The sequence below is a fragment of the Pseudopipra pipra genome, chromosome Z (assembly GCF_036250125.1).
Source record: "Pseudopipra pipra isolate bDixPip1 chromosome Z, bDixPip1.hap1, whole genome shotgun sequence".
NCBI classification, from domain to species: Eukaryota; Metazoa; Chordata; class Aves; order Passeriformes; family Pipridae; genus Pseudopipra; species Pseudopipra pipra.
Window position 1 is genome coordinate 71,042,281 of NC_087581.1, and position 24,479 is coordinate 71,066,759.

The following is a 24,479-nucleotide window of genomic DNA, read 5'->3' on the forward strand; positions in this document are numbered from 1 at the left end:
TTTGTTTACGGCTAATTAGCCCAAGCAGAGTTTAGCTTAGGTACATAAGGCAGTAATACAGCTGCATCAACTACCTTTTAACTGACTTTCGTATCAAGACTGTCTTCCTAAGCCCACATAGCTCAAGATGGTGTGTGTTGTGCCTTCTAGATATAAACTCAGTTTAAAAGGGGAAAGGCTCATCTTTGAGAAGACTATTTGTACCAAGGAAATAACATTTTTTTCTTCTCACACATGTTTTGAGCCAAACACAAGTAGAACCAAAATAAAAGCATACCTTTGTCCATAGAACTTGTAGGGACTGTGAAGACAAATTCTAGGCTTATTTTCATGAATTGCACAGAGAGCATTTGGGATTTGGCCTAGATAAAGAAACAGCCTCTTACTCTTTCTATGTTTGCTCACTGTTCCATACCCTCAGGAAGTCTTGCCTCATTAATCCCTCATTTTCCTCAGATTTTTTTTCTGGGGACATTTGAGAGAATATTTAATTTATGGATCATTTTGTACTCCTGATCACCAGCAGTGGAAGTCTGGTTCCCTTGACCTAATTCTGGACCATGTTTCTCTCACTGCTCGGTGAGAAGTTCACAGCTAGTATTTCACACCTCAGTGCAGCTACATCAGGTTTTGCCCCTGAGCAAACTCCAACTTTTCTCAGCTCTGTCTTTCTCCCTTTCTGGTGCCTCCTCTGTTTGAACATAAGGAAAGGCACCTCAGAAGCTAAATTAACAAATCTCAAGAAAATTTTCCTATAGGATGTGTCATCACTAGCAAACATAAGGGACTGGTTCTGCCAAGTTCTGAGGGGTGGTTAAGCAAATTGCAAATTGCAATGTGTGCCATGTACAGGCAATAACAATGGGATGACAGGGGAAAAAACCTCCATCCCTTTAGTTTGTTGCCTCATTCCTTCTTGGTCTGCCACAGCTCAGCTTTTAGAGATAATTCAAATAATTTCTCTAGTTGCTCTAAAATGAAAATATTTCACTGGAATACTGGTTGGCTAACAATACTAGGTAAACCTAGCTTGCCACTAATGCTATAGGTGTTTTAAACCATTACTCAACTTAGTGCATTATTTCAAACCTTTGCCCTGTGTTTCAGACAGCTCAGTGTAAAAGCAGGATTACAGTCAAGCTTAATGTTTTCTTGTGGTGCTATGACCTGTGTTAGCAGCAGCTCTGGAGTCATAAATGAATTAATTTTTCTGTAGGGAAGATACCTGTAACTCTTTGAAGTGTTGCAGCCACATGTGTACGTGGAACTCTAAAGCAGGATTTCCTTTTCTCTAGTTCCAGTTTAATTTCACAATAAATTTTATCCTTGTCTATCTGTTCTAACATAGGAGATTTTTATGGAATGTTCTTGAGGGACTGATGTTTACACATGAAGAACAAGAGTATGGTAGCTGACATAGATCAACAAACTATATTTCCTATCTAAAGGAAAGACACAGGCATTGACAGATAAGGTACCTCTGAAATAGCTTTGTTTAAAGACTGCTGAGCCTGAATGGCTTCATTGGACCACATATGCTCCAAACCTGTTCTCTTACTGTATTCAAATACTTCTTCCATTTGACACCTGTTTCTTTCATAAAACACAATGAAGAAAACTGTGTATACCTTTTTGTGTAAGTCTCCATCATACTTATTTTTAGAGAACTGCTGTTGAGCTAGATAGTAGGTAGGTTTTTGCACGTGCTGCTTTATGAAGGAATAAGGGTGGTTCAGGACATGTGTGCACAAACCCGTGAGGGTTGGAAATCGACAGTCCTTAAGGTTGCTTCCAGCCCAAACCATCCTGTGAATCTATGATTCTAAACCCATGATGACTATCTGTTTATTCTGGGTAACACAGAATGTTCTTTAAGGTAGTGTCCTTCCAGCTCAACGCATGAACTGTCCTGAAAGTTCACACTGAAATGAAACACACTTCTCCCATGGTGAGTGTCCTGATAACTGTGCTACAAAAGACAGGCTCACTTTTGCCCTTTGTGTCCGCTCTGGTGAATGTTTTTCTGCCTAGTAGGCCACTTTCTACCCACCCTCCTGGATGCCAGTTTTAGAACTCTGCAGCCCAAGAGTTACGAAGCCACCAGTGCTTCCTAAAAGAAGTTTATGTCAGCAGTGGTTGGTAGAGATTTCTCCAAATGCCTGTTAGACAAAGCCCTGCTCTGAACTTGAGTAGCAGCTGTGCCAGTTTCCCACATCTCTAGGTCCCAGTCGGACTCATCGAGAAGAAAGATATCTCCCTGCTGCATGCATAAAAAAGGAAAAACTTTAGTTATCTGAGCATGTCAAGGGTGAAAAGGAATTATGGCAATGTTATTTCTAGTCCTCCAAGGTTATGAAGCATCTGAGCAAAGCATTTCAGGAGCAAAAGTTTCAAGTAAGCCATGTGCCAGACTAAATGGTGAAGTCCATGCAACAACAGCTGTTGGGTAACCAGGAGTATGCTTTTCAGTGATCCCTACTAAGGGTGTTTTCCAAACTCTCTACAGTCCTTGAGAGCAAGGGTCTAAGACTAAGAATTATACTCCATTCTCTCATAAGGCTATAATCAGCCTGCCCAGTGCTTGCACAGCTTTAATGTACACTAACCATAAAACAGTAGCACAGACATCCCCTGCACAGAACAAAGGCTTCTTCTTGTCTTTTTGCTAATCATTGCTGGTGTGACAAACGTTTTATAGCTCTTCATGTCTTTAAGTTTACTACTCAATTTTCACTTCAATAGAACACATTTCCAACTATTTTGCAAAGCATAGTGGCTTCAACAAGTGACTCACTGATAATTACTGTCATAGGAAAGCCAACTGCTCGGTATGTTAATATGCATTTTACTATTCTTAGTTGTTATGGTGGCTGTAAAAAATCCATCATGAGATGTTTGTTCACAGCATCACAACTCAAAGCACAATGTCATAGAAAGATATCTGTTCTGGTGTCTTTCTGCCTAAAGTCGTCAGGGCACACAGACTTCCAAACATTTTGGTGAAAATCAAGTGAGGTTTATTTGTTAATGATTTAGTGCTGTCACTTAAGTCAGGATTAATCACAAATGTAAATCATCAAAGTTAGTGGGATGACTAATGTGAACAGAGATTAAACGGCAAGACCAAGTCTCAATTGTGTTTAAGAAATTACTTCAAAAAAACAGCATCCCACTGATTTCTTTACACATCTCTCACCTTGGAGTATGACAAATGAAGCAGAAAAGTAGATGACTAGAAAAGTAGCAGTGAATAGTGTCAGGTCATATCTAAAACACTCTGCCTGAGAATTTTGACTTTCCCTTGTCTTGGCTCTGCTGGAGGCCAGGCAGTGAAATTTGTGACTGGTATAATCATTTTTAAGCAATCTCATGTAGAAAACTAACTGAACCAGATTTGTGTTAATTCTGTCATTTGGGGAACTTTTATGCAAGACAATTTTATTTTGTTTTGGAGATAAGATTGCTCATATCCACATGGATAGAAAACTGTCTTAAATGGAACATATGAAAATGTGTGTGTGTGGGGGTGTTTTTTTGCTTGTGTGATGTTTTATTTTTTTTCTTCTGTGTCAGAAAACTTCATTTGCTGGGGTTTTAGACTAGATCCTGTCATCAGTTGCTTCAGTTGCTGCAGACCAGGAGAGCCTCTGGACATGAGGAACCTTCAGGCCCTCTCTACTGGAACTGGTGTTACTTCTCAAGAAATCGTCACTTCACATCAGAAATCCAGCAAATTATTGGACTATCTCATTTAATTGTAATGATTCAAATGTCAGCAGCGAGGCGGCTCTGAGTAAGTACACATTTCAAGCCTCCCTGGTACTTGGCAACATCCGAGCAAGGTGCTGCGAAGTGGAACTTAGTATGGTGAGCTCATTTCACCACAGGCTGAAAACAGTTCCCAGTGGCATTGACATGTCAGTTGTCTCCCTCCTGTGCTATTGGCCATGAGAAATTGCTGATCTCCCTGCCTGTGTGTCATCTCCCCCTTTCTTTCAAACGAATGTGGGTGTAAGGTGTGTCTTGCTGTCTCAGTCACTGCAGGGTGCCTGCTGCTTTCCTTCTCTAGTTCTTTTATGTGGTGTGCTCCAGATTTCCTACTCATCATGTCTGCTGCTCAGTCATGGGAAGAGGGAAGCTAGGACTTACCTCTTTTTTTTTTTTTTTTTTTGCTTTCCAGTGATATCATAGCATTTACCATTTTCTATATGCATACTATACACTTAATGCATACTATACACTTAATAAAATGGCATATTTTCACATTCTCGAGGGCTTTCCAGTGATTTTTTTCCAGTCCAATACTGAAAATTAATGGCAATACACGTTTCTACTTTCCACAACATTGGCAGCACTACCTCAAGAGCTCCAGTAATGGCAGTATTATACACATTTGCAGCATATATGTTCATTAATGAGAAGAACCTTTTTGAAAATACTTCTCTTTGTGTTTAAATATTCAGGTGAAATCAGATACTTCCCTCAGTCCCGAGGATATTGCTGTTCTCCATATTGTCTCTGAATCAAAGTGAATAATATGCCAGTGGCTCTGCAGGCAGAATTACTGTCTGTGACCTAAGAAACAGGACATTTTTGTTTGCTTTTAGACTCATCTAAAATACTTGAACATCATAATCTTCTTAGTTTTGTTCATTTGTCATATGAATGACCATGAAGCTTTAAGCTGGCTGTTGCAGTGCAAAAGTATCATGTAAATTTTCTTTATTTAGTTCATGCACTTCTTGTGCAATTTTTGGTGTTTCTTCACACTTAACAGTTCCAGTAAACATTGCCTCACTTATGTCTGCCTAAGTTACAATGTGAACATCTATTTCTCTTGGGTTTGCTTTTAGCAAGAGTACATTACAGCACAAATATTTTTCCAGTACAGTTCCCACAAATGTTCCCAGATGCATGGAAATATTTTGATTAATACTTTGAACTGTTGTCAAATGACTTGACTTTTTCTTTAATGCATTTTATTTCTGGCTTTGATCTTTATAAAATCACAATATCATCTATTTTATGGAACTTTCACTACTACTTATCTTGAGCAGGAAGCCCTGGAGGACTAGGTTAGTCTTATACATTTTTGAGCACTGATCACATTAAATATATAAAAAGACTGGTGAATATAGCTTTCTGTAATTGCACTGCTAGGTATTAAACCTCCTACACATATAAAGAATGCAGTGCAAGGGAACCAAGGATGATAGCAGAAGTCACCATACCTTCAATTAATTTCATAGTGTGTGTGTGTATATACACATATATATAAATTGTTAAACTGTGTTCAGTAAATCATAATCTTAAGAAGTGTTTTGTCCTTATTTTGCTCCAGACTCATTTCAATTATTACATTGTACTGTACGTGGACTGTAATAAAGGTGAGGAATTAAAGCCTTTCTTCTTCGGAGCCACCGGAACTTTTACTGTCGACTTCAACTGATTCTAAATTTCATGCCGGGTCGTATTCAAAGCTCATATCACAGAAAGTCCAAGAGGCATGGACAAAACTGAATGCAAACTAGTCAACCAATGTGAGAGATGGCGGACACTACTTCTGTTATATTTTTGTCAATTACTTCTCAAGTACCACTTTTCTAGACCCTACATGTTGTACTATGACTCAGTGTAGACTCAGCAATATGCATTAAGCCGAAACCAGAGGTAGTGTTAAGAGATTTTTAAGCCATGTCGCAATAAATACCGATGAATCTAAAGGAGTTGAAGTTAATATTGTGCTCTCCAAAAGTAAGCATAATTCCTACCATGCTAGAGTCAGCTGAGAATTTAGCTAAAGATCTTCATGACCTACTTCATCCCTCCAGTAAGAAAATCAGCAGAAGTGGATAATCATAGAATGATTCTCTTTTTAGAGTTTTCCCGAAAGCCTCAGGCTCCTTTTGTGCAGAATGCACAAAGCTATGGCTTTCATCCGTGCTATTTTTTTCTCTACTTCGGGAGGAATGGAAAAATGATATGTTCCTTCAGCTGCATGAGCATTCAGCCCTCTATCCCAACTTATCCTTGAATCTGCCAAGCACCCACTGTAAGATCTGGAGAGTAGGACGAGATTTTGCCGTAGAAGGTTTTGACTCTCCTGACTGCCACAGAGTAGAACTAATGTAAAATATAGAAGACGTCTTCGTTACTAATCCGGGAGAAAGATCAGGTCTGGTTTTGTGGCTGATTATAATTAGTGACAAACATATAAACAAATAGGCGACCAAACTCCATCTGCAATATTATTTTCAAGACTGTCCACCCACATAGGGAGGATATTATTTGCCTTGGAGACTTCTTTCTAGAACTCTAGAATTTCAAGAATCTGAGTCATGAAGTCAGATCCGAATTACTGCGTTTATTTTTATTTTTTTTTCCAGATATGAGATTTAAAGTTGTTAAAAGTATATGCCCAGGATTCATCAAAAATATTTACTGTGGTGGAAACTCCATGTACCCTTTAATTTTAAGAACTGCCTGAAGTTTCAGGATTTTTTTAGTTAGTTAGTTAGTTAGTTAGTTAGTTAGTTAGTTAGTTAGTTAGTTAGTTAGTTTTTGACAGTCCTGGGGACTCGGTGCCTTGGATTAGTACAAGATTAGCGTGGAACATAAGGCGTGCTGCACAAGGCTCCTCACATAGGTTCTCTGGTGTGCCTAAGACCTTAAGTAGGCCACTAATATTTATGAGCAAGCAGGTCTTCAAGCTCATTGCTGGATCTCGTGCCTGACATTTACAGCAGCATGCCAACTGCCTTTGCATGTCTGTTATCCACTGGCAAGTGAAAGCATGGCAAAAAAAGTTGGCTCTACGGCCTCCAGATGGAGGCAGTGGTTGATGTCTCAGACTTGGGCTGCTTTTGAGTTCCCTTTTTCATGGCGGGCTCCATAGTCTCTTACCACTAACAAGGCTCCATATGCTAGATGTTAGAAATTGGAAAGGAAGGGGGCAAAACCACTATGAGCAAAGGTTATTAGATCCTCCATATTAAATAATCTGTAGAGATAAACAGAAATGGATCCAAGGACTTGGATTTATTGTGGAGGGATGGTATGGGTACATGTGATAAAGGACTGAAGGCTGAGATAAACAGAAAAGTAGTCTGAATTTGCTTTGTGTTAGGTTCACTTTGCTCCAGAGGGCTATCTCTGTTGACACATAAATATGGGATGACAGAGTAATATAAAAGGATAATTTTAGTGAGGACTATGCTTTTTTGGTAAGAGTGTTTAACAGAATGAAATCAGGAATCATTTAGATTCTCGAAGTAGGATTTAATAAGGAAAAATTTCTGTTGTCTCCATAAATTTTACTTACAAAGGAAAAGAAATAGAGTGACAAACGTTCTGCGAGGAAAAAAAAAACGACGAAGACACATGTCGCACACTTAATCAAACGTGTACATTCGAACACATTCTGGGGTGAGAACTGGACTGCTTGTTGGCCATGTGTCGCTTTGTAAAGCGGAGGTTAAACGGGTCAAACCCGCACCAGACCCTCCCCGGCACCTCCGCTTTGGGAAGCCAGGCCCGGGGTGCGGGCTGGGTGGGGGCTGCGGGCAGCGATCGCCCCGGGAGGGCCGGCGGGGACGAGCTCCTCCGAAGCGCGTCCCCGCTTCCGAGCAGCGTTTCAGCGCTGCCGCCTCAGGGGTGAGGGCGTGGATGAAGAAACGTCGTCAAGATCCTTCACCCTTGACGACCAGGAAGGATAGCGGGCGAGGGGCCAGGGGCCAGGCGGCGCCCCGGTACGGCGGGCAGCGCGCTGGGCTCCTTCTCCCCGCTGCCATTTATCTCCTCCTCCTCCTTTTTTACGGTTATTGTGGCTGTTTTCCGCGAGTGGCAGCAGCCGCAGCGCGATCCGCCCGCGCGCGCGTGGCGAGGCGGCGGGCACGCGCCTTCGCGAGGGAGCGCGCGGCTCCCACGTCCCGGGCGCGCAACGGCCGCGGAGAGACGGCGGGGCCGGGGGCGCTCGGTTGGCGCCCGGACACACCCCGGTAACGCCGCGCACTCCCGGCAGCGCTGCGGGCCGGCTGGCGGGCGATCCGGCCGTGGCGGCGGCGGCAGCGGCCGGGCCCCGCCGCGCCCCTGAGGGGCGGAGGCTGCGCGGGGCGAGCGCCCCCCAGCGCGCGCGGCCGCCGCGCGCCGGTTACGTAAGCGCGGGCCCCCCCTCGCGCCCCCCCGCCCTCCCCCCCGCCGGCGGTTATGCAATCGCAGCACACAGACCTACTGTACCGCGCCCCGCCCCGCGCCCCGCCCCCGCCCCGCCCCCGGCGCGCTCCCATTGGCCGCGGCGCGGCGGCGCCGGACTCCCATTGGCGGGGCGGCGCCGCCAGTCACGGCGCGGCGCGGCCGGCACGCGGGGCTATGAGGCGCGCGCTCCGCGCAGCGCTGACCTACTAACACACATCCCTCCGCGCCGCCGCCCGCCCGGCGCGGCACCGCTCCGGCCGCACCGCCGCCACCGCGCCCGCCTCGCCCGCGGCCCCGCGCCCGCCTCGCCCGCGGCCCCGCGCCGCGCGGGGCATGCCCGGCGCTCCGCAGTGCGCCGCAGGTAAGGGGGGGGAAGCCGCGCGTACGCTTTATAAAGTTGGGGTGTCCGCCCCGGCGCTTCGCTCCGTCCCAGCGCGCCGGGGGCGGCTGTTACATAAGGCGAGCCCAGCCCGCGCCGGCCGCCGCCGCCGCGCGGGGAGGGGTCGGCTCGGCGCAGGGTGGCGGCCCGAGAGGCAGCCCGGGAGGTGCCGGGAGGAGGCTTTCCCCGGCCGGGAGTGCTCGCTCCTGGCGTGCCGCGCTGCCCCCCGCGTCTCCGCCCGAGCGGCTCTCCCGCGTTGCATAATGTGCCGAGGGCAGCGGAGCCGCCGCGGCGGAGCCGTGCGGGGCGGAGGACTCGGTGCCGGGCAGCGCCAGCCGTGCCTCGGCCGCAGAACCAGCGGGAGCTGCTGCCGGAGCCCGCCGGACGGAGACACCCCCGTGTCGGGCGGCGCAGGGGAATGCTGCCCGCCAGCAGTCGGGATCAATGGCAGCGGCCCGGGCCCGGGGCTGCGCTTCCCTCAGCCAGCCCTTTCCGTCACTTTTTGTCGCTGTTTTTTGGGCGCTGCGGGACCGATCGCATAGTAGTTCCTGGAAATGTTGCATTATGTAACCAAAGAATTTGCTGGCAGCCGGGCTGGGGAAGAGGGAGCTAATTATGCGATTTTATAATCTCCCTACAAAGAAACTAGGACAATCTCGCCCCGGAGAAAAAAAAAAAAAAAAAAAGCCCCCCCCCCAGACCCGTAACTGTAACAGGTTTTGTTAAAGTGTGTTTAATAAGGGAAGTAGACAACTGGGTAAGTGGGGAGGCGAGGCGCGCTCGCCGGCTGCGTGCCGGGTGCCTTAAAACGAGATTTGTGTTGAGTCTATATTTAGCCCCATCGCGTTTTAGCAATTGTGGCTTCAAGTGCTATTTCTGGTCTTTTCTCCAGAGCCGTGCGTGTGTAAGACGTTCGAGGCATTTGCTCGGATTTTTTAACTCCACGCCTTCGGAGGCGTTTTAGATCAGGGGCTGTATTTTTAGGGAAGGCGTGTTTCGCCCAGGCAGCCGTGCCATCTCTCCCGGTACGGGGGGGGGGGTGGGAATAAAATTAAAAAAAAAATGAAAAAACAAAACAAAACAAACGGGAATGGCTTAATTTAAGGAAGGGGAAAGAAGGCGTTTATAGGACATCTCAGCCGCGTTGGAGGGCAGAGGTAGAGCCGTCCCTCCCGTGCCCTGGCGGGCGGGGGGAGTGGGGCCAGGTACCGCCGGGGCCCCCCTGGGGCAGCAGAGCCGGGTCCCCGGCAGTAGGTCAGTGTGACATCCCCGGCGGGCAGGGGTGGGGGGGGGGGAGCGGATCCCGACGATTCCTCCTCGCCCACCTCCTCCTTCTCTTCCTCCTCCGCGGGGGTCGCCTCTGCCTGCCTTCCCCCTGCGGCCGGTGGGGCGGCGGCGGCGGCGACGGGCGAGAGAGGAGGGCTGGGGGCGCTGGCGCTCCCCCTCAGCCCTTTGTTCTGGGGCTGGGGCGGCGGCGGTGGCGGCAGGAGGGGGGGTGGTGGCGGGTTGATTTAGCGGGGGCCGAGCGCAAGAGAAGGGGGGGGAGCGGGACGGGGCCATGCGCTGCCGGTCACGTAGAGGGGGACAGCAGTCGGGGCATCCTTTGTGGCGGGGCGCGGTTGCGGGGCCGAGCTGCGGGGAGGCGGCGAACGCCGCCTCCCCGCAGCTCGGCCCCGCACCGCGCCCCGCAGAGCGTCCCCACCCCGCTTGCCCATCACCCTCCCCGTCGTCGTCCTCCCCCCTTCCCTCCCAAGTCCCACAAATCGCCAGACAAAGGCCCCCCCCCCCCGGCAGGTAGGCACGAGACGGGCGCTTTCGTTCGTTCCCTTACGTAACGGCGTGATTAAACAAACAAACAAATAAATAAATAAATCGCCACTGCCCAATTCTGTTTTTTTTTTTTTTTTTTTTTTTTTTTTTTTTAATTTTATTATTATTATTTATTTTTTTATCCCCCAGCCGCTTTTCACCGCCGTGGCTATGTGTTATGTGCTCCTCTGGGTCAGCTTGTGCTCTGTGTGTGTGTCCTCGATGGGAGCATAGCTTGAAAGTTGCTGGCGGTAACTTGGCTTTCGAGATTAGGTGATTGATTGTGGCGTTTGGTTTTTTTTTTTGTTGTTGTTGTTGGTTGTTTTTTTCTTTGTGTTTTTTTTTTTTTCCCCTGGTGATGGCTAAAACGGTTCTCCAAGTGGATGAAACCAACATCACTGTGCCTATGACCAAGACACTCCAAACTGAGTGCACCAGCCACAGTCTTTATGCACGTTGTACCTGCCATAGGTAGTAGTAGCAAAACATTTTAAAAATGTAATATTCTGGGTGACTGCATAAACTTTTTGCTGCTTGATTATCGAGGTCAAGTACAGCTTTGATCATGAGGCTTTTTTGGGGTTACTGAGTGTTAAAAACAACAGTGTTGTTAAAAACAACACTTTTTTTTTTTTTTTGCTTGTCCTTGTAACTTGAATGATTACACTCAGTTTCATTATGTTTGCTCCTGTGTACGTAACCTACTTTGAGTCATCTTTGCCCTCCTCAGTAATTAATTCAGTCCAGAGCCTCGTTTAAAATATTGCTACGTGCATCGCTTTTATGGTCCTTATTCAATCAAAATGTTGACTTTGGTAGGAAACTCAAATGAATTTGGGTTTTTTGGGCCAAATACCTGATTTAAACCAACAGGTTCAAGGACTACTGAATAAACATCCTCAATAACATTGGCACTAACAGTTATTGTTTTAATTCTCACAAATGTCTTTGACTGTTGAAGTGCTAACACTCTTTAGAATATTTTGCTTCTACTTTCCATTTTTATTGACTTAACATTTTTAACTCATGCTCCAAAGGACTCTTAACTAGCTTTTAAAATATCCAGCTTGCTGGATTTGAATCCAAAGCCATCAGTTTCTGCTGTTTCGATGGCTTTTTTTTTTTTTTAAAGAAACTGATCCCAAGGTGTCAAAAAGCTTAGTCTTCCCATGAGCAGTGTGAACTTGCATGACCTCCACGCAGCTTATCTCATCTTAAGAAGGAACAGTATTTGCCTTGCTTTGGCCAAAATTTGTAGAACATGCATTCTTTCTGTTGCAATAAGTTCTAAATAGAGTCTGAGAAAGATACCAGTACCATGCTGCTTTTTTCCAATCCTTTATCTTGAAATAAAGCTCTTAAATAAAATAAACCTTCACTTCATTTTAAATTTACTTATTTTAACAAATGGTTATGCAAACCATCCTTATGCAATAGTTTTTTTCCAGACAGCAATCTCACTGCTGTTATAACATCACTGTGATGCAATAATATGAACAATAAAATCCTCTGTTTGAGTCTTATTACACACTGTTAAGCAATGTATCTGACTCATCAGCTTAATTGACTCTTCTAGGTGACCTTGCCATGGTCATTACAGCCAGTTATGAGATATAAATGTGCTTAGGCTATGTAATAGAAAAAAAATGCAAATAGATGGCCAATTCCTGCAGTCCATACTGAAAGAAAGTGACAGTTGATTTCCGTTTTAGTATTTTACAGTATTAAAACGTTATTTTACAGTATTTGAAAATAATTATTTCAAACATATTTTTTAAAAAAGCCACAAGGTAATGTAACTGTGTAATACTGTTGATAAGCAGGACTGTAAAAAATAAAATTGTGTAAGCAAGGACATACTTGGACTTGACCAAAAATGTGATAGAAGCAACATTCTTAAATAAATCTATTAGAAGGTAGTTCTGAAATGAATTATTACTAATGCCACCTTAGATACCCTGTATTTTTTTCCTAATTCACTTGTTGAATTGACCCATGTGTAAATTAGCATACTGTGAGACTGATTCTGGTGACATATTAAATAGATCTATTTTCAATCAGAAAAAATGCCTTTTTTAAGATGGAACTTTTTTCCCATTCTGGAGTTGTTCCACCTTGGTGTAATTTTCAGTGTGTCCCAAAGTATTTGAATAATTAACTAGTTTTTGCTACAGAGGTGTCTGCACAGCAGTTAGCAATATAGGTGCCACTGCTGCAAGATCTCCTTTTACAGGTGGAATGCAACCCAATAAAGAAAATGATGCTCAGCATGGGCAGTGGGCTGGACCATCTCACAGAATTGGAGCTCTAAAGATTGCTATTTCTCTGTTCCATTTGCAGTGAGTGGTAGATAACAACATTTTACATCTGGTGTGTATTTTATATATTTACTTCAGTTGTTATATAACAAGATGCATGTTTAGAGTATCAGCTGGGATTAATTGACATAATTCTGCTGCCTTTAAATAGAGCCATATAAATTTAGGTCAGCTGAAGGTCTGGTCCGTGCTTGGGATTTTAAGAACACAGTTCAATAATAGAAAGCCATTTGTTGTCAGAATAATTAATATTTGATTTTGTGGGGGGGCGGGGGGGTTATGGTTTGTAACTAGGGCAAAGCTGAGATTGTATTTCCAGAACATGGGTAGCTATTAAGTTATAGCTTTTTGCAGTTTAGTTCTTTGTGCTGCCAAGTAGTTATTGAAATGAGAAACATACTGTCATAGTACTGTAACCTTCAGTAATGGTTGTTTCTATTGAGACTTTATTCAAAATACTGGAAAGTGATATGATATTTAAATTACATATTTATATGGACATACTGTATCTATAAGTAATTAAGTATTTACCTCAGTTATATATACATTTCCTTTACTTCTCTGTTTTAAAGTTTTTCCTGGTGCTTCTGATAATATTCTTAGATCTTGTTTTGCACCCTTTAAATCAGAACATCAAAGAGCTTGTTTTGGGAAAAATAAATAGACCTGATAGTATCATACTATCTTCATAAGGAAATGGAAGAAAATATAGGGCAAATTTGCTCCTATTAAGCTTGACTGACCTTTCGAACAACAACTACCCTTAATATATGTTTTGTGATCTCCAAATAATAATTTTATTTGCATAATTTGTGTAATTTACCTTTGGTAAGCAGGCTGCACTGTAATGAGTTAATTTGTAGTTATTAAGATAAACAGTAACTTAAGTAATTTTTCCAACAATAAAAGTCTTTTGTAAAGATCACACACGACATCAGCTTTCTGGTAATACAAATGTGCAACATTGTTCCACATTCTGTGACAATCTTACTAATTTTTTCTTACATTTGATTGAACGGTGTCATAATAAATGATTTCTGATGTTCCCAGTGGACTATGTTCTGTGGACATATCCTGTTTTTTTTTTTTTTCCTTTCAATAAGATGATCAACATTTTAGCAAAAGTGGGTCATCTTGTACAAAGCTATCATCATCAGTGTTCCACTGACCTAATTACACATCGGTCCTGAAACAGCAAGCACTTAAGATGTGCATGAAGTTGTAAGAAAAGGGAACTGTGCACGGGATCAATAGTTCTGCATTGCTCCATGCTGTTGTAATGGATTCGTGGTCCTTATGCATGTGACTGTGTAACAGCAGTAATTGGTGGTAATGTTTGTAGTGTAAATGCTTTTCCCCTCTCCAACTGTGGAAAACCTGTCCATCATAGCATAAAATGCCATCACCTAGGTTTTTTTGGAAAGGTTTTAGCTTCATTAGCTCTACGTTGTCTAGACCCTTTCGCCCACAATTCTGTCCTAGGGATAATATCAGTTTTTCTGGGGAGCCAGCATTAGAGCTTTTCTTTAACAGGAACATAATTTTACAAACTTTTCTAGATAAAGGGCAAGAAGGAGTGTGTTGAAGGATTTCAGCAGATTGGAAATCTTCTTCTCTGTCGAAGAGTTTAATGGCATAATTTTTGTCTGTGAGAAGCAGCAGAGATAAGAGTATCTCCAAAATTTTTCAGCAATGTTTAAGTAGGCTGCATATGCACCACCTAAGCTTAAACTCAACCTCCTGTCTTGTGTATACAACGAGAATGATATTTTTTTCTGTACCTCATGGAAGCATCGAGGCAGATAGCAACTGTTTTTAGAACACTTTGAAGATAAAGTGCAAACTAGATCCTTCAGTTTTTCAAAATTTGGAATGCAAACTGGTGACTTTGGAATTTACGAACAATTTCTACAGCAGCTCTTCTGCTATGTAGGCAGATATTCAAAATCGATGCACCGTGGCAGAATGGTGGCAGTAATATAGTTAATGATACCTGTGCAAAACATGGACAACAGCAACTAAAAGTAAGCAGAGACATCAGTACAAGCTTTTATTGCTTTTCTAGAGTGTGCCACATAGTGGTGATGGTGATAGATGTGTGTTCTTGTCTCAAACAAGAAGCTGTGCTTCGCTATTATTTCTTTAAGGACTGAGAAATATTTTTTTTTTGAGCACATGGTGATACAAAAGTGATTTGTATTTGAGCATCCAGTGCTAGAGACAGAATTTCATTTAGTTTCATAGAATCACTATCAAAATGTTAGAGCAGTAGAATAAAACACTTGTTTTATTCTAGGATGCATTTGAAAAATTACGCTTGGAAATAGCATGAATTATTTTGCTAAGTATAAATAATAATATGCAGTTGTTCTGTGGGGAAACTTACATACATAGGGAGGCCCACATGCATTCTCTAAAGCAGAAATTATTTATGTAATTAAATTACACAGAAGAGAGAAGAAAGATTGTGGGCCTGTCCTTCAACCTTTGAGACATTTCAATTATTACAGTGTGAATACATAAATCCCCATGAATGTACTATGTTGTCACTTAAGTATTTTTTGAAGTCCATGGATAAATTAACTTTGTGTGATTTCTGCATACATTATTTCTTGCTTCAATAGCATGAGTTCTATACAATAGTCTCATTAATACTTGGATCTGGGATTGTGTTCTGCTTCTGTTGAAACCAATGGCAAAATTGCTGTGGGAGCAAGACTGGCTCTGTAATTAAGTTAATAGGGTCGAGTGTTATTACGTTGTTGAATTGGCACTCAATGCCATTAACATCAACCAACCAAATGTTGGTTTTATAACACTTTATGAGGGAGTGATAAAGCAATTGAAAAATTAATCATAAGGGAAAATATTGGAATTTGAAATGTAGTCAGAGGAATCATTACAGTTCATTAATTTATGTGTAAATACCGATGTTTTCCAGTGGAATTGTAAAATTCAAGTGAAGTGAAGTGACTAGTTCCATTGAGGGCATGTTGCCATTATCATCAGATGGAATTTAATTTGTTTACAGACTCAGCATTGGACTGATCCACATGGAGAAGTATTAATAAGCAAGGGGTTTGACTCCTGTTTGTAAAGCAGTGATTCCAGTTGCCACGATATGGAAAGAGTTAAAGATCTATTTCTGTTTTGTTAATTCACTGCAGTAATGGCATTAGGTCTAACTGCAGAAAGAGCAAACCAGTATGACTATGTCAGTGGGTTACACATCTGTCTCGACAGCTTTACTGATGAACTCTGGCAGAGAGCAAAGTTGAATACTGCGTGCAAAAACATGGTAGTTTTGATACACACTTAATATTTGCTGTAGATTGCATGCTGCTTACGTTCCGTCTGTTTGTGCCAGGAACAACGTGTACAGGAGGGAGACTGGCCAAAACAGGAGGAATCAATGCTACAGTTAGCAGATTGTATGCTGGAATGGCCCAATCTGCAGATGTCCCGTGGAACAGGGGGCGTGAACTCTGCAGCTTGTTGGGCTAAGTGCAGCTCAGTGCTAATGTTAGGCTTGCAGATATGTCTGGACCTGGAGTTGAGTTTTTGTTGATGGCCATATTGATGAACTATGTCATTAGTCTGCATTCATTTAAGAAAAAAAAACCCCACAAACCCACAATCCAACAACTTTTTGCCAATTATTATTATTACCATTATTAGTATTTTTCCTAAACCACAACACTGGACAAACACTAAAGTGGAATCACTTTGAGCTGGAGACCGTTACAGACAGACACAGTCAGAATTCCTGTCCTGAAGCAGTCTTGTTCAAGACTAAACTTATTGCTTTTGTATAGGTATGGTTTCATTCTTCTAAAATATCCACTGATTCTCTAAGTACTTCCTTGCTGTTGCTGCCATTCCAAGTAAGTGTAGATGTTCTAGGGTATATGGCATATATGTATAATAATGATGTATACATATTAGTTTCTGCTTTCTGGGAGAATAAACATTTGTATTTGGGTTTGAGTTTAGCTCTCTGTTAGTGTTAAAATTAAGAGCTCTGAATTGGTAAGGACCTGAAATTTCACAGAAGTTGTTGTGAACCCTTTTTACTTAAGTGGGAGTTGACCGAGATGCACGCTGAGAGACAAGTGATGATTTCATAGGTATTCAGTACATGTTACACTGTTTCCTGCTGTGCCCCATACAAGGTGTCTGCAGTTCCTCAGAGATGCACTATTTTCTCCTGATACAAGTGAATACAGTGTCTGTAGTATATCAGGACAATTACAGTTCAGTAACCATGCGTTCCCAGTGCTACAGTGTAATGAAACAAAATCCCAGTATTTTTCTATTAGTGTAAAATGATGTTACAGAAACCGAATATTCTACAAATGTGACAAAAGGTCAAATGACCTTGTCTTCTCTTCTTTTTTTTTTAATTTATTTTTAAATTCTGTGTGTTCAACAATGATTTTTTAAAGTATTGAGTTGCAGTAGGTTTAAAATGGAATATATACTAATTGAACCACTGATTACATGTAGCAGTGAGATGGGCAAAATGGCTATACAGCTACTTCAGTAAATCAAAATGTACCGAAAGTTTGGACAAACAGATGTTACTTTGTTGTGGGGCATATGTTTGTTTTTAAACCTGATCCAGCTCTCTTTTTGGCAGAAAACTCCCTTTGACTCCAGTTAGAATTTTGGATCAGGGTCTTATTGTGTAACTGGTTGTGTATTGGAGGTACATTTCTTCTTTCCTAACACGGCAATTTGTGGTGCTGCTTTTGCACTGAAATGTTAGCTGCTGTCTTTGGTGTGGCTAGCTTCTTGCTCTTTTTCATTAAGGCTGCATTATCAAAGACAAATAGTTACATGTCAATAATTAACCACGGATTTTAGGAAATTCCACTTAGTTGTTTTATTAAATGTGTTATTTTTTTTACGAAAGAAGAGTTGGCATGGTTTGATGGAACACAACACAGCTTGAAACTTTAGTCTTTATGACCCTGCTTAATTGTTATTACATCACTCACTCCACTTTGCCTTCTGGAAAAGACAAGAGAAACTGGCAGAATACAATTCATTAATTCTTTTATAACTTTCCTGACTAATAATCTTAAAATTAGTTTCGTTAGTCATTGTAAAAATATTCCCAATAAATAGAGACATTAATATCAAGTGGTTGGGGGGGTGGTGTTTGTTGTTATTGTTTGCTTTGGTTTTTGTCAGGGTTTTTTTGGTTGTACAGGCAAGAATGATTACTGACTCAATAGTCAGTTCTATAAAAGCACTTGGCATACTACATTCATTTTACCAGGAACATGACTGACTGTGGCAAATGAGATACTGAGAAGCTTCAGGTGAAGACCAAATGATCTTATGAGAATAAATATTTTTTTTTGGATTGAGAGGGACTAAGTATAGCAAAGGCTAATTTAAATGCTAAGTTCAAATTTAATGATTAGAATGTCTGAAGCTAAAGGTTAGGCTAGTTTTTCCTTATTAATAGTAAGACTCATAGGTCTAAACTTCCACTTCAGTGTGAACACTGTTTTCTGAAGGTGCACATGCCTCAATGGTATTAAACTTTACTTTGACATAATAAGACAGCTTGCCAAATGCAAATTATTAATTTAATGTTATTTCTCTAATGTATTTTTCAGTACTGATTTTAAAATTTTCTTTGTAAGATACAAGAAATAATTATGTAATACTTTTTTTTGGTCAATATTTTTTGTTAGGTATTTGCCCAACTTATGTGTGTGAACTTGCTAGTTTGAATTGATATGACTGATCAAAAAGGCATTTTAAAGTTTCATGTGCATGTATATAAACATTTATATATACATATATATGTATATATTTTTATAGAATTCAAAAGCAGCAATTAAATGTTTAATAGCTTTAATAGATAGTGATGGTATTTTAAAACAATAGAAAGCACTCCAGCTTCTCTAAATAAGCTTATGTTATTTTTAATGCATGAAGGACTCAAATATATTGCATTTCTAAGTCACGCTCCACGGCTGTTTTCAGAAGAGATACTTTAATGGGGAACAAGATACTTTCCAGTGCTGCTCATCAACATGCCTAGTGTCCTGCAGTGTTAAGCATTGGAGGTCTCAGTTTGGTCAGTGATATCATGGAAAATTCTGTGACAGCATTACCATAGGATCAAAACTCAAATACTTTTTTGATTGATTTTTCCTTGGATCATATTGCATTTGTTTTGGAAGCAAATCTGCTGCCTTGGTATCATAAAATCTGGAATACTAGTTGTTTCAATGTGTGAATATGAAGTGTCTTCATACTCTTCATACAGCAGGTTTAATGAATCAAATACTAGTTCTAAGCTAGTTATCAGAAGCTACTTTTGTGTGCCCTGAACCAGCAATTCCTAAGTAGTAATAAAATTCTCTATTTATTCCAGGGTTTTAAGAAGATTCCCACTGAATCTGCTAAGAAAATTGATTCTAGACTCTTCTGTCTGAGATTATGAAAGAAAAGGAAGAATGTGTGTGGATTTAAAATTACTGTATTTATCAAGTTGTGGAGTAAGAAGTACTGGGGAGATCGCTTTCTCTGTTGCTTATTGTAGATCTACTACAAATTGTTTCTGATGCAGCTGAGAAAAATGCAGACCCTTAAAAAGGAGCACGGACCTGTTGACACAAGTAGCAATGTGGACAAAATCATGGTACTGAAGTCTACCTTAGCAGAAGTGTCTGAAGAGTTGTCTACAAATGAAGATATACTACTTACTGAAGCAAGTAGTGGAAAAAGCAAATCTTCAGCTTGCCGGAGAAAGCGGGAGTTCATTCCAGATGAAAAGAAAGATGCTATGTACTGGGAGAAAAGGCGGAAAAATAACGAAGCTGCCAAAAGATCTCGTGAAAAACGACGACTGAATGATCTTGTCTTAGAGAACAAACTAATTGCACTGGGAGAAGAGAATGCCACTTTGAAGGCGGAGCTGCTTTCTTTGAAGCTAAAGTTCGGTTTAATTAGTTCTGCAGCCTATGCCCAAGAGATACAGAAACTCAGTAGCTCAACAACTGTGTATTTCCAAGACTATCAGAGTTCCAAATCAAATATTAACTCATTTGTAGATGAACATGAACCATCTATAGTTGGTAGCAGTTGTATTTCTGTCATTAAACATTCTCCTCAAAGCTCAATGTCTGATGTGTCTGAAACATCAACAGTAGAACACACCCAACCGAGTCGTATACAAAGCAACTGCAGAAGTCCTGAAAATAAGTTCCAGATTATAAAGCAAGAGCCCATGGAATTAGAGAGAGAGCCAAGAGATGACAGAGGTTCATATAAAGCATCCATATATCCAAACTACATGGGAGCTACCTTTAATGTGTACTCACATTCTCCTCCTCTCTTGCAAGTTAATAGGTCCTCCAGTAATTCTCCGAGAACGTCAGAAACTGATGATGGTGTAGTTGGAAAGTCATCTGATGGAGAAGATGAACAGCAGGTTCCTAAGGGTCCAATTCATTCCCCAGTTGAACATAAAAATGTTCATGCAACAGTTAAAGTTCCAGAAGTGAATTCTTCAGCTTTGCCTCACAAGCTTCGAATTAAAGCCAAAGCCATGCAAGTTAAAGTGGAAGCAATGGATAATGACTATGATGCAACACAGAAATTGTCGTTGCCCATTGACATGTCCTCAAAAAGACATTTTGAGCTGGAAAAACATGGTGCGCAGAATTTGGTGCATTCTTCTCACACTCCTTTCTCGGTTCAAGTGACTAACATCCAAGACTGGTCACTTAAACCAGAACTCTGGCATCAGAAGGAACTCAACGTTAAAATTCAGAGTGGTTGCAAAACTGGAGTTGTTGAAATAAAAGACAACATCTACAATGTCTCTGAGTCAGAGAACCTCTATTTGAAGCAGGGCATAGCAAATTTATCTGCAGAGGTTGCTTCACTTAAAAGACTTATAACCACACAAATCTCTGCATCGGACTCTGGTTAAGTTACTACTGAAAAAAGGCTTATTGTTTTAAAGGATGTCATTTGCAGTAGATCAATATGTTTTGTATGATGCTGAACTTTCACTGGACTTGTGATGTCATTTCACTGTAATGTTCACATAATGTCTGATTGGTGTCTTTTTGTGCACAAATTATTATGAAGACTAGGTTGTGTTATGATCACTATGCCTTGAGTATAGTCAAGTAGCCTGTACAAAGGCTGTATATAGTGAACTTTATTTTCTTTTTGTTCTTCTACTACAAAGCGTGCAAGTTACCAGTTACAATAAAATATTGGTGACAAACACAGAACATCTACTCCAGTTCAGTTGATTTTATGAACTTGTAAATAAGTTGTTAATTAAAAACTGGTTTTTTTCTTACACTGTGCTCAACTTCACATACATTTTAGGGTTTTACAGCCTAACAACCAAATTACAATTTACAACATGTGTGATCCTTCTGGCCACCTTTTTCCTTAACACGTTTTTTAGAAGAGGAGTAAAGTGATTATTTATAAATGAAACAGTACCAATTTATAGCCTTAGCCTTCTTTAACTTATTTATTAGGAGAAGTTAACCAAAACCCATGCAAATTCTAACCCAGTAACTAAGATCACCAACCTTTTTTTTTTTCTCCTTCAATCTCAAACGAGACAGTAATGAGTTTCCTGAATGTTTTAGTGTGAAAAACAATTTTTTTTCAATATTATAACTTGGTGTTTTAGGTGAAATTAGTTAAGTCGGATTTGTGCATCTGCAAAGTTTTCAAAGCCTTCCAGTGACAGGATCGGACAGCACCACCTTTGTCAAGGGGTGGCTTGTGTCTGCAAGGGGTATTGTGAGCAGACAAAGTCTGCCCCTCTTGCATGCCAGCATTCTTTCCACAGTAGAACGTGGGCCACCTGTAGATGAAGGATAAGGCTACTGGATCTGTGAACTCTGAGCTCAAGTAGGCAAATACTTACACAAAGGCTAGGCAATAGCAGTTGCAGAGTTAGAGGGGATCATCTGCTGTTTTAGTTCCCAGTATGGGAAATATTGCAATTTGGTATGAAGTAAGTCTTGCCAGCAATTTGGCCTTGGTTTCAATGGCTTAGTTAACTGAACTGGAATACTCTGGCTTGCTAAAGGGCATTTTGCAAGAACTTCTCAGATGTAAAATAGAGAACTACGTGAAGAACTGCACAATCCAAATACTGCTAGCCCTTTTCAACTTCTGCAGATGACGAGTTCTTCACTTGATGACTGGACAGGGCTGTGGTGATCTTTGTCTTTCAGAACAGCCATGGAACCATGGAGTCTAGAATTGCATCACATATCCTTGGTTTGGCTTACCAAAGTCTTTCATTTTAAAATTAAAAATAAATTCTAAATAGAACATAGACTTGGCAGAGGTTCTTTTCATGACACTTCCCCCTTCTTTTAACATACTAAAAATCAGACTAACAAATAAGCTTTTTCTGAAAAAGCTTTTTATTGATTGCCATACTGTATAATGAATGGAACCTTTCCATAGGCTTAAAATACTAATTAACAAAATGATATGTAGGTATTGTTTTTTAAATTCATACTTGACTTGAGTGAGAGGAAGTTTGTCAATTTTTTGGGGATATGAAGAGGAGTCCGTGTCACTCCTGATAGCTCTGAAGCTTGGTCCAGCAGTCAAGGCAATGGCAGAACTCCCTGATGTCAGTGAGGCCAGGATTTGATTCTGTGCCTTTTCAGGAGCTGATGATTCAGTTGTGTTCTGGGAGGACCTTCGCACAGAAATCACTGGTACTTTCTGAGCTTTTTTGAGCCTTCTAACTGCTGTGCTGTATTTGTGGCATTCAGAGTTAATAAACTGCTATTCTTTTTTCATGCCTTAATAATACAATAGACCCCATAGCTGGGCTCTGTATGTATTTGGTAATTAACATAGATGACATTTCAATGTTACTGAAAATAAGCTCAGGATTATTGCATGAAATGTAAACATTTGCATTGAATGATGGGGATATGAGACATGAGGCAGTGATTGCTACTGTCTCTTTGCTTGCTAAGTATCTTCTGTAAGCAACAATAAAATTCTTTAAATATTTTGCATATTATTTATCACATGTAATGTGTTCAAGGAGAGGACTTAAAAACTCTCGGTGTTGCCATCTGTGTAAGCCTAGATCTATTGGTTTGGGTTTTTTTCCATTTCTTGTTAGAATTGTTTGTCATAATGGAAGAATGTTGTCCTCTTTCTAGCTCATTATATATTTTGTGTATCTGTTTTGTGCAATTAATACTTAACAGTAATGATGTAGTTAATTTGTTGAAGGATGTCATTGCAAGAAAGTTATAGCATGGAGCTTAGGAGCACAATCAGATGTTATTTATACTCCCTTTATACCTTAGTGTTATGCTTCATTTGAAGAAAGAAATAAATAATTTGTCTTTTGTTCAAAACCAGTTCTAACTACAACATGCTTTTCTATTACGTTCATTGTCATAGTTCAACACAGGGGTGTTAGCTGAGCTGATGACTAATGTTCCCGTGCTGAAGTTACTGTTTCTGCAGCTAACATTTGGAATATCTTCCCCAGGCCTTTTAAAGTTACAAAAGGCAGGAGTGTGGGTGGTACCTACAAAGCCCAGTTCTTGGCTGCAGTTGGCGAGCTCTGAGCAGCTCAGCTACACTAAATGGGTGTAGATGGCCTCCTCACCCAGAGGCTCTCACCCTCCTTGCCCATCTTTACCCTGCTTCCCTTTGGGATGTGGTATGGGAAAGATGGAGAGTCACACTGATGGGGGAAGGGAGAGAATGTAGTGGGACCCCCCTGCTCCAACTTTCAGCTGGAACATAATTGTGTATGACCAGAGGAGCTGGGGAAGCTGTGCCCTTCCAACATGCTTTTCCTGCACTGCAGGAAAGAGAATCAGCCTCCATGAAAAGAATATCCTTGGCTGGCCATCTGGTCATGGGACATCAGAAGGTTATTTTGAGCACAAAGTGGGCTTTAATCTCAATGGGTATAAACTGGCATAACATCCTCTAACTTACTAAAACTCTTGAGAGCTCAGCAATTAACTGACAAAACAACATAAAACATGGTGAAAGTGGAATCTTTCTCATGTAAGGGAACATGGATGACTAGAAAGTATCTGAAAAATGACTAGTGTGTCTTCAACTGTGAATGTTAAGGAAGGCCACATACAGAAACTGTTAACTGAGAGACTTACCAATATAAATTGACATTTTTTATGGGAACACCTGAATTACCACTCTAGATTCATTTGGATATTCCCAAACCTTGCTTTTGGTAATTGTTAATGAGAAGTTTTAAGAAAAGTCTGTCACAAATGACTGATGATTAGCAAGGTAAGTTTTTTCCTAGTGACATTAACTGGTGGCTAATTAACACTGTGAAGTGTGAGTATCAGGTCTTTTCTCAAAATTCCCTAACTTAATTGTGTATAAACACAGTAGTGTAGCCTCATGTTCTGTCAACATCAATATTTTGATAAATATATAGAGGTGAAATGTACATATGCCCATACATATACTGAGCCCATACATTATGATTTTCTGAATACCCTCAAGTTTCTGCCTTCAGTAAAACTTATATATTACATGGGATATATTTAAATTTTATTAATGTTCTGTACCACCTCCTTATTCATGATAGGAGACAGGTTATTGACAATTCCTATTCTCTCATTAATTCAGCTGTTTTCATTACAGCTCTGATGTCTACTTGAGCAGTTTATGAGGGCCAAAAACATTCCTGTGGAATTTAAATGTAAAATTGTGCAATAAACACATTTCTGAAGTTTGATTAGAACGCCAAC

At 41.1% G+C, this 24,479-nt stretch overlaps 1 protein-coding gene across 1 annotated transcript; it reads left to right on the top strand.

The window, feature by feature from the left end:
• The first annotated feature begins 8,442 nt into the window (after nt 1-8,442).
• Nucleotides 8,443-23,099, top strand: NFIL3 (nuclear factor, interleukin 3 regulated). Its single transcript, XM_064642813.1, has 2 exons — nt 8,443-8,554; nt 19,097-23,099. The coding sequence occupies exon 2, from the start codon at nt 19,286-19,288 to the stop codon at nt 20,657-20,659; it is 1,374 nt and encodes a 457-aa protein (XP_064498883.1). The 5' UTR covers nt 8,443-8,554; nt 19,097-19,285; the 3' UTR covers nt 20,660-23,099.
• Nucleotides 23,100-24,479: the final 1,380 nt, after the last annotated feature.

Bases quoted from the DNA above. Each gene is read 5' to 3' on its own strand.
- NFIL3 (XM_064642813.1), top strand. From the start codon at position 19,286: ATGCAGCTGAGAAAAATGCAGACCCTTAAAAAGGAGCACGGACCTGTT.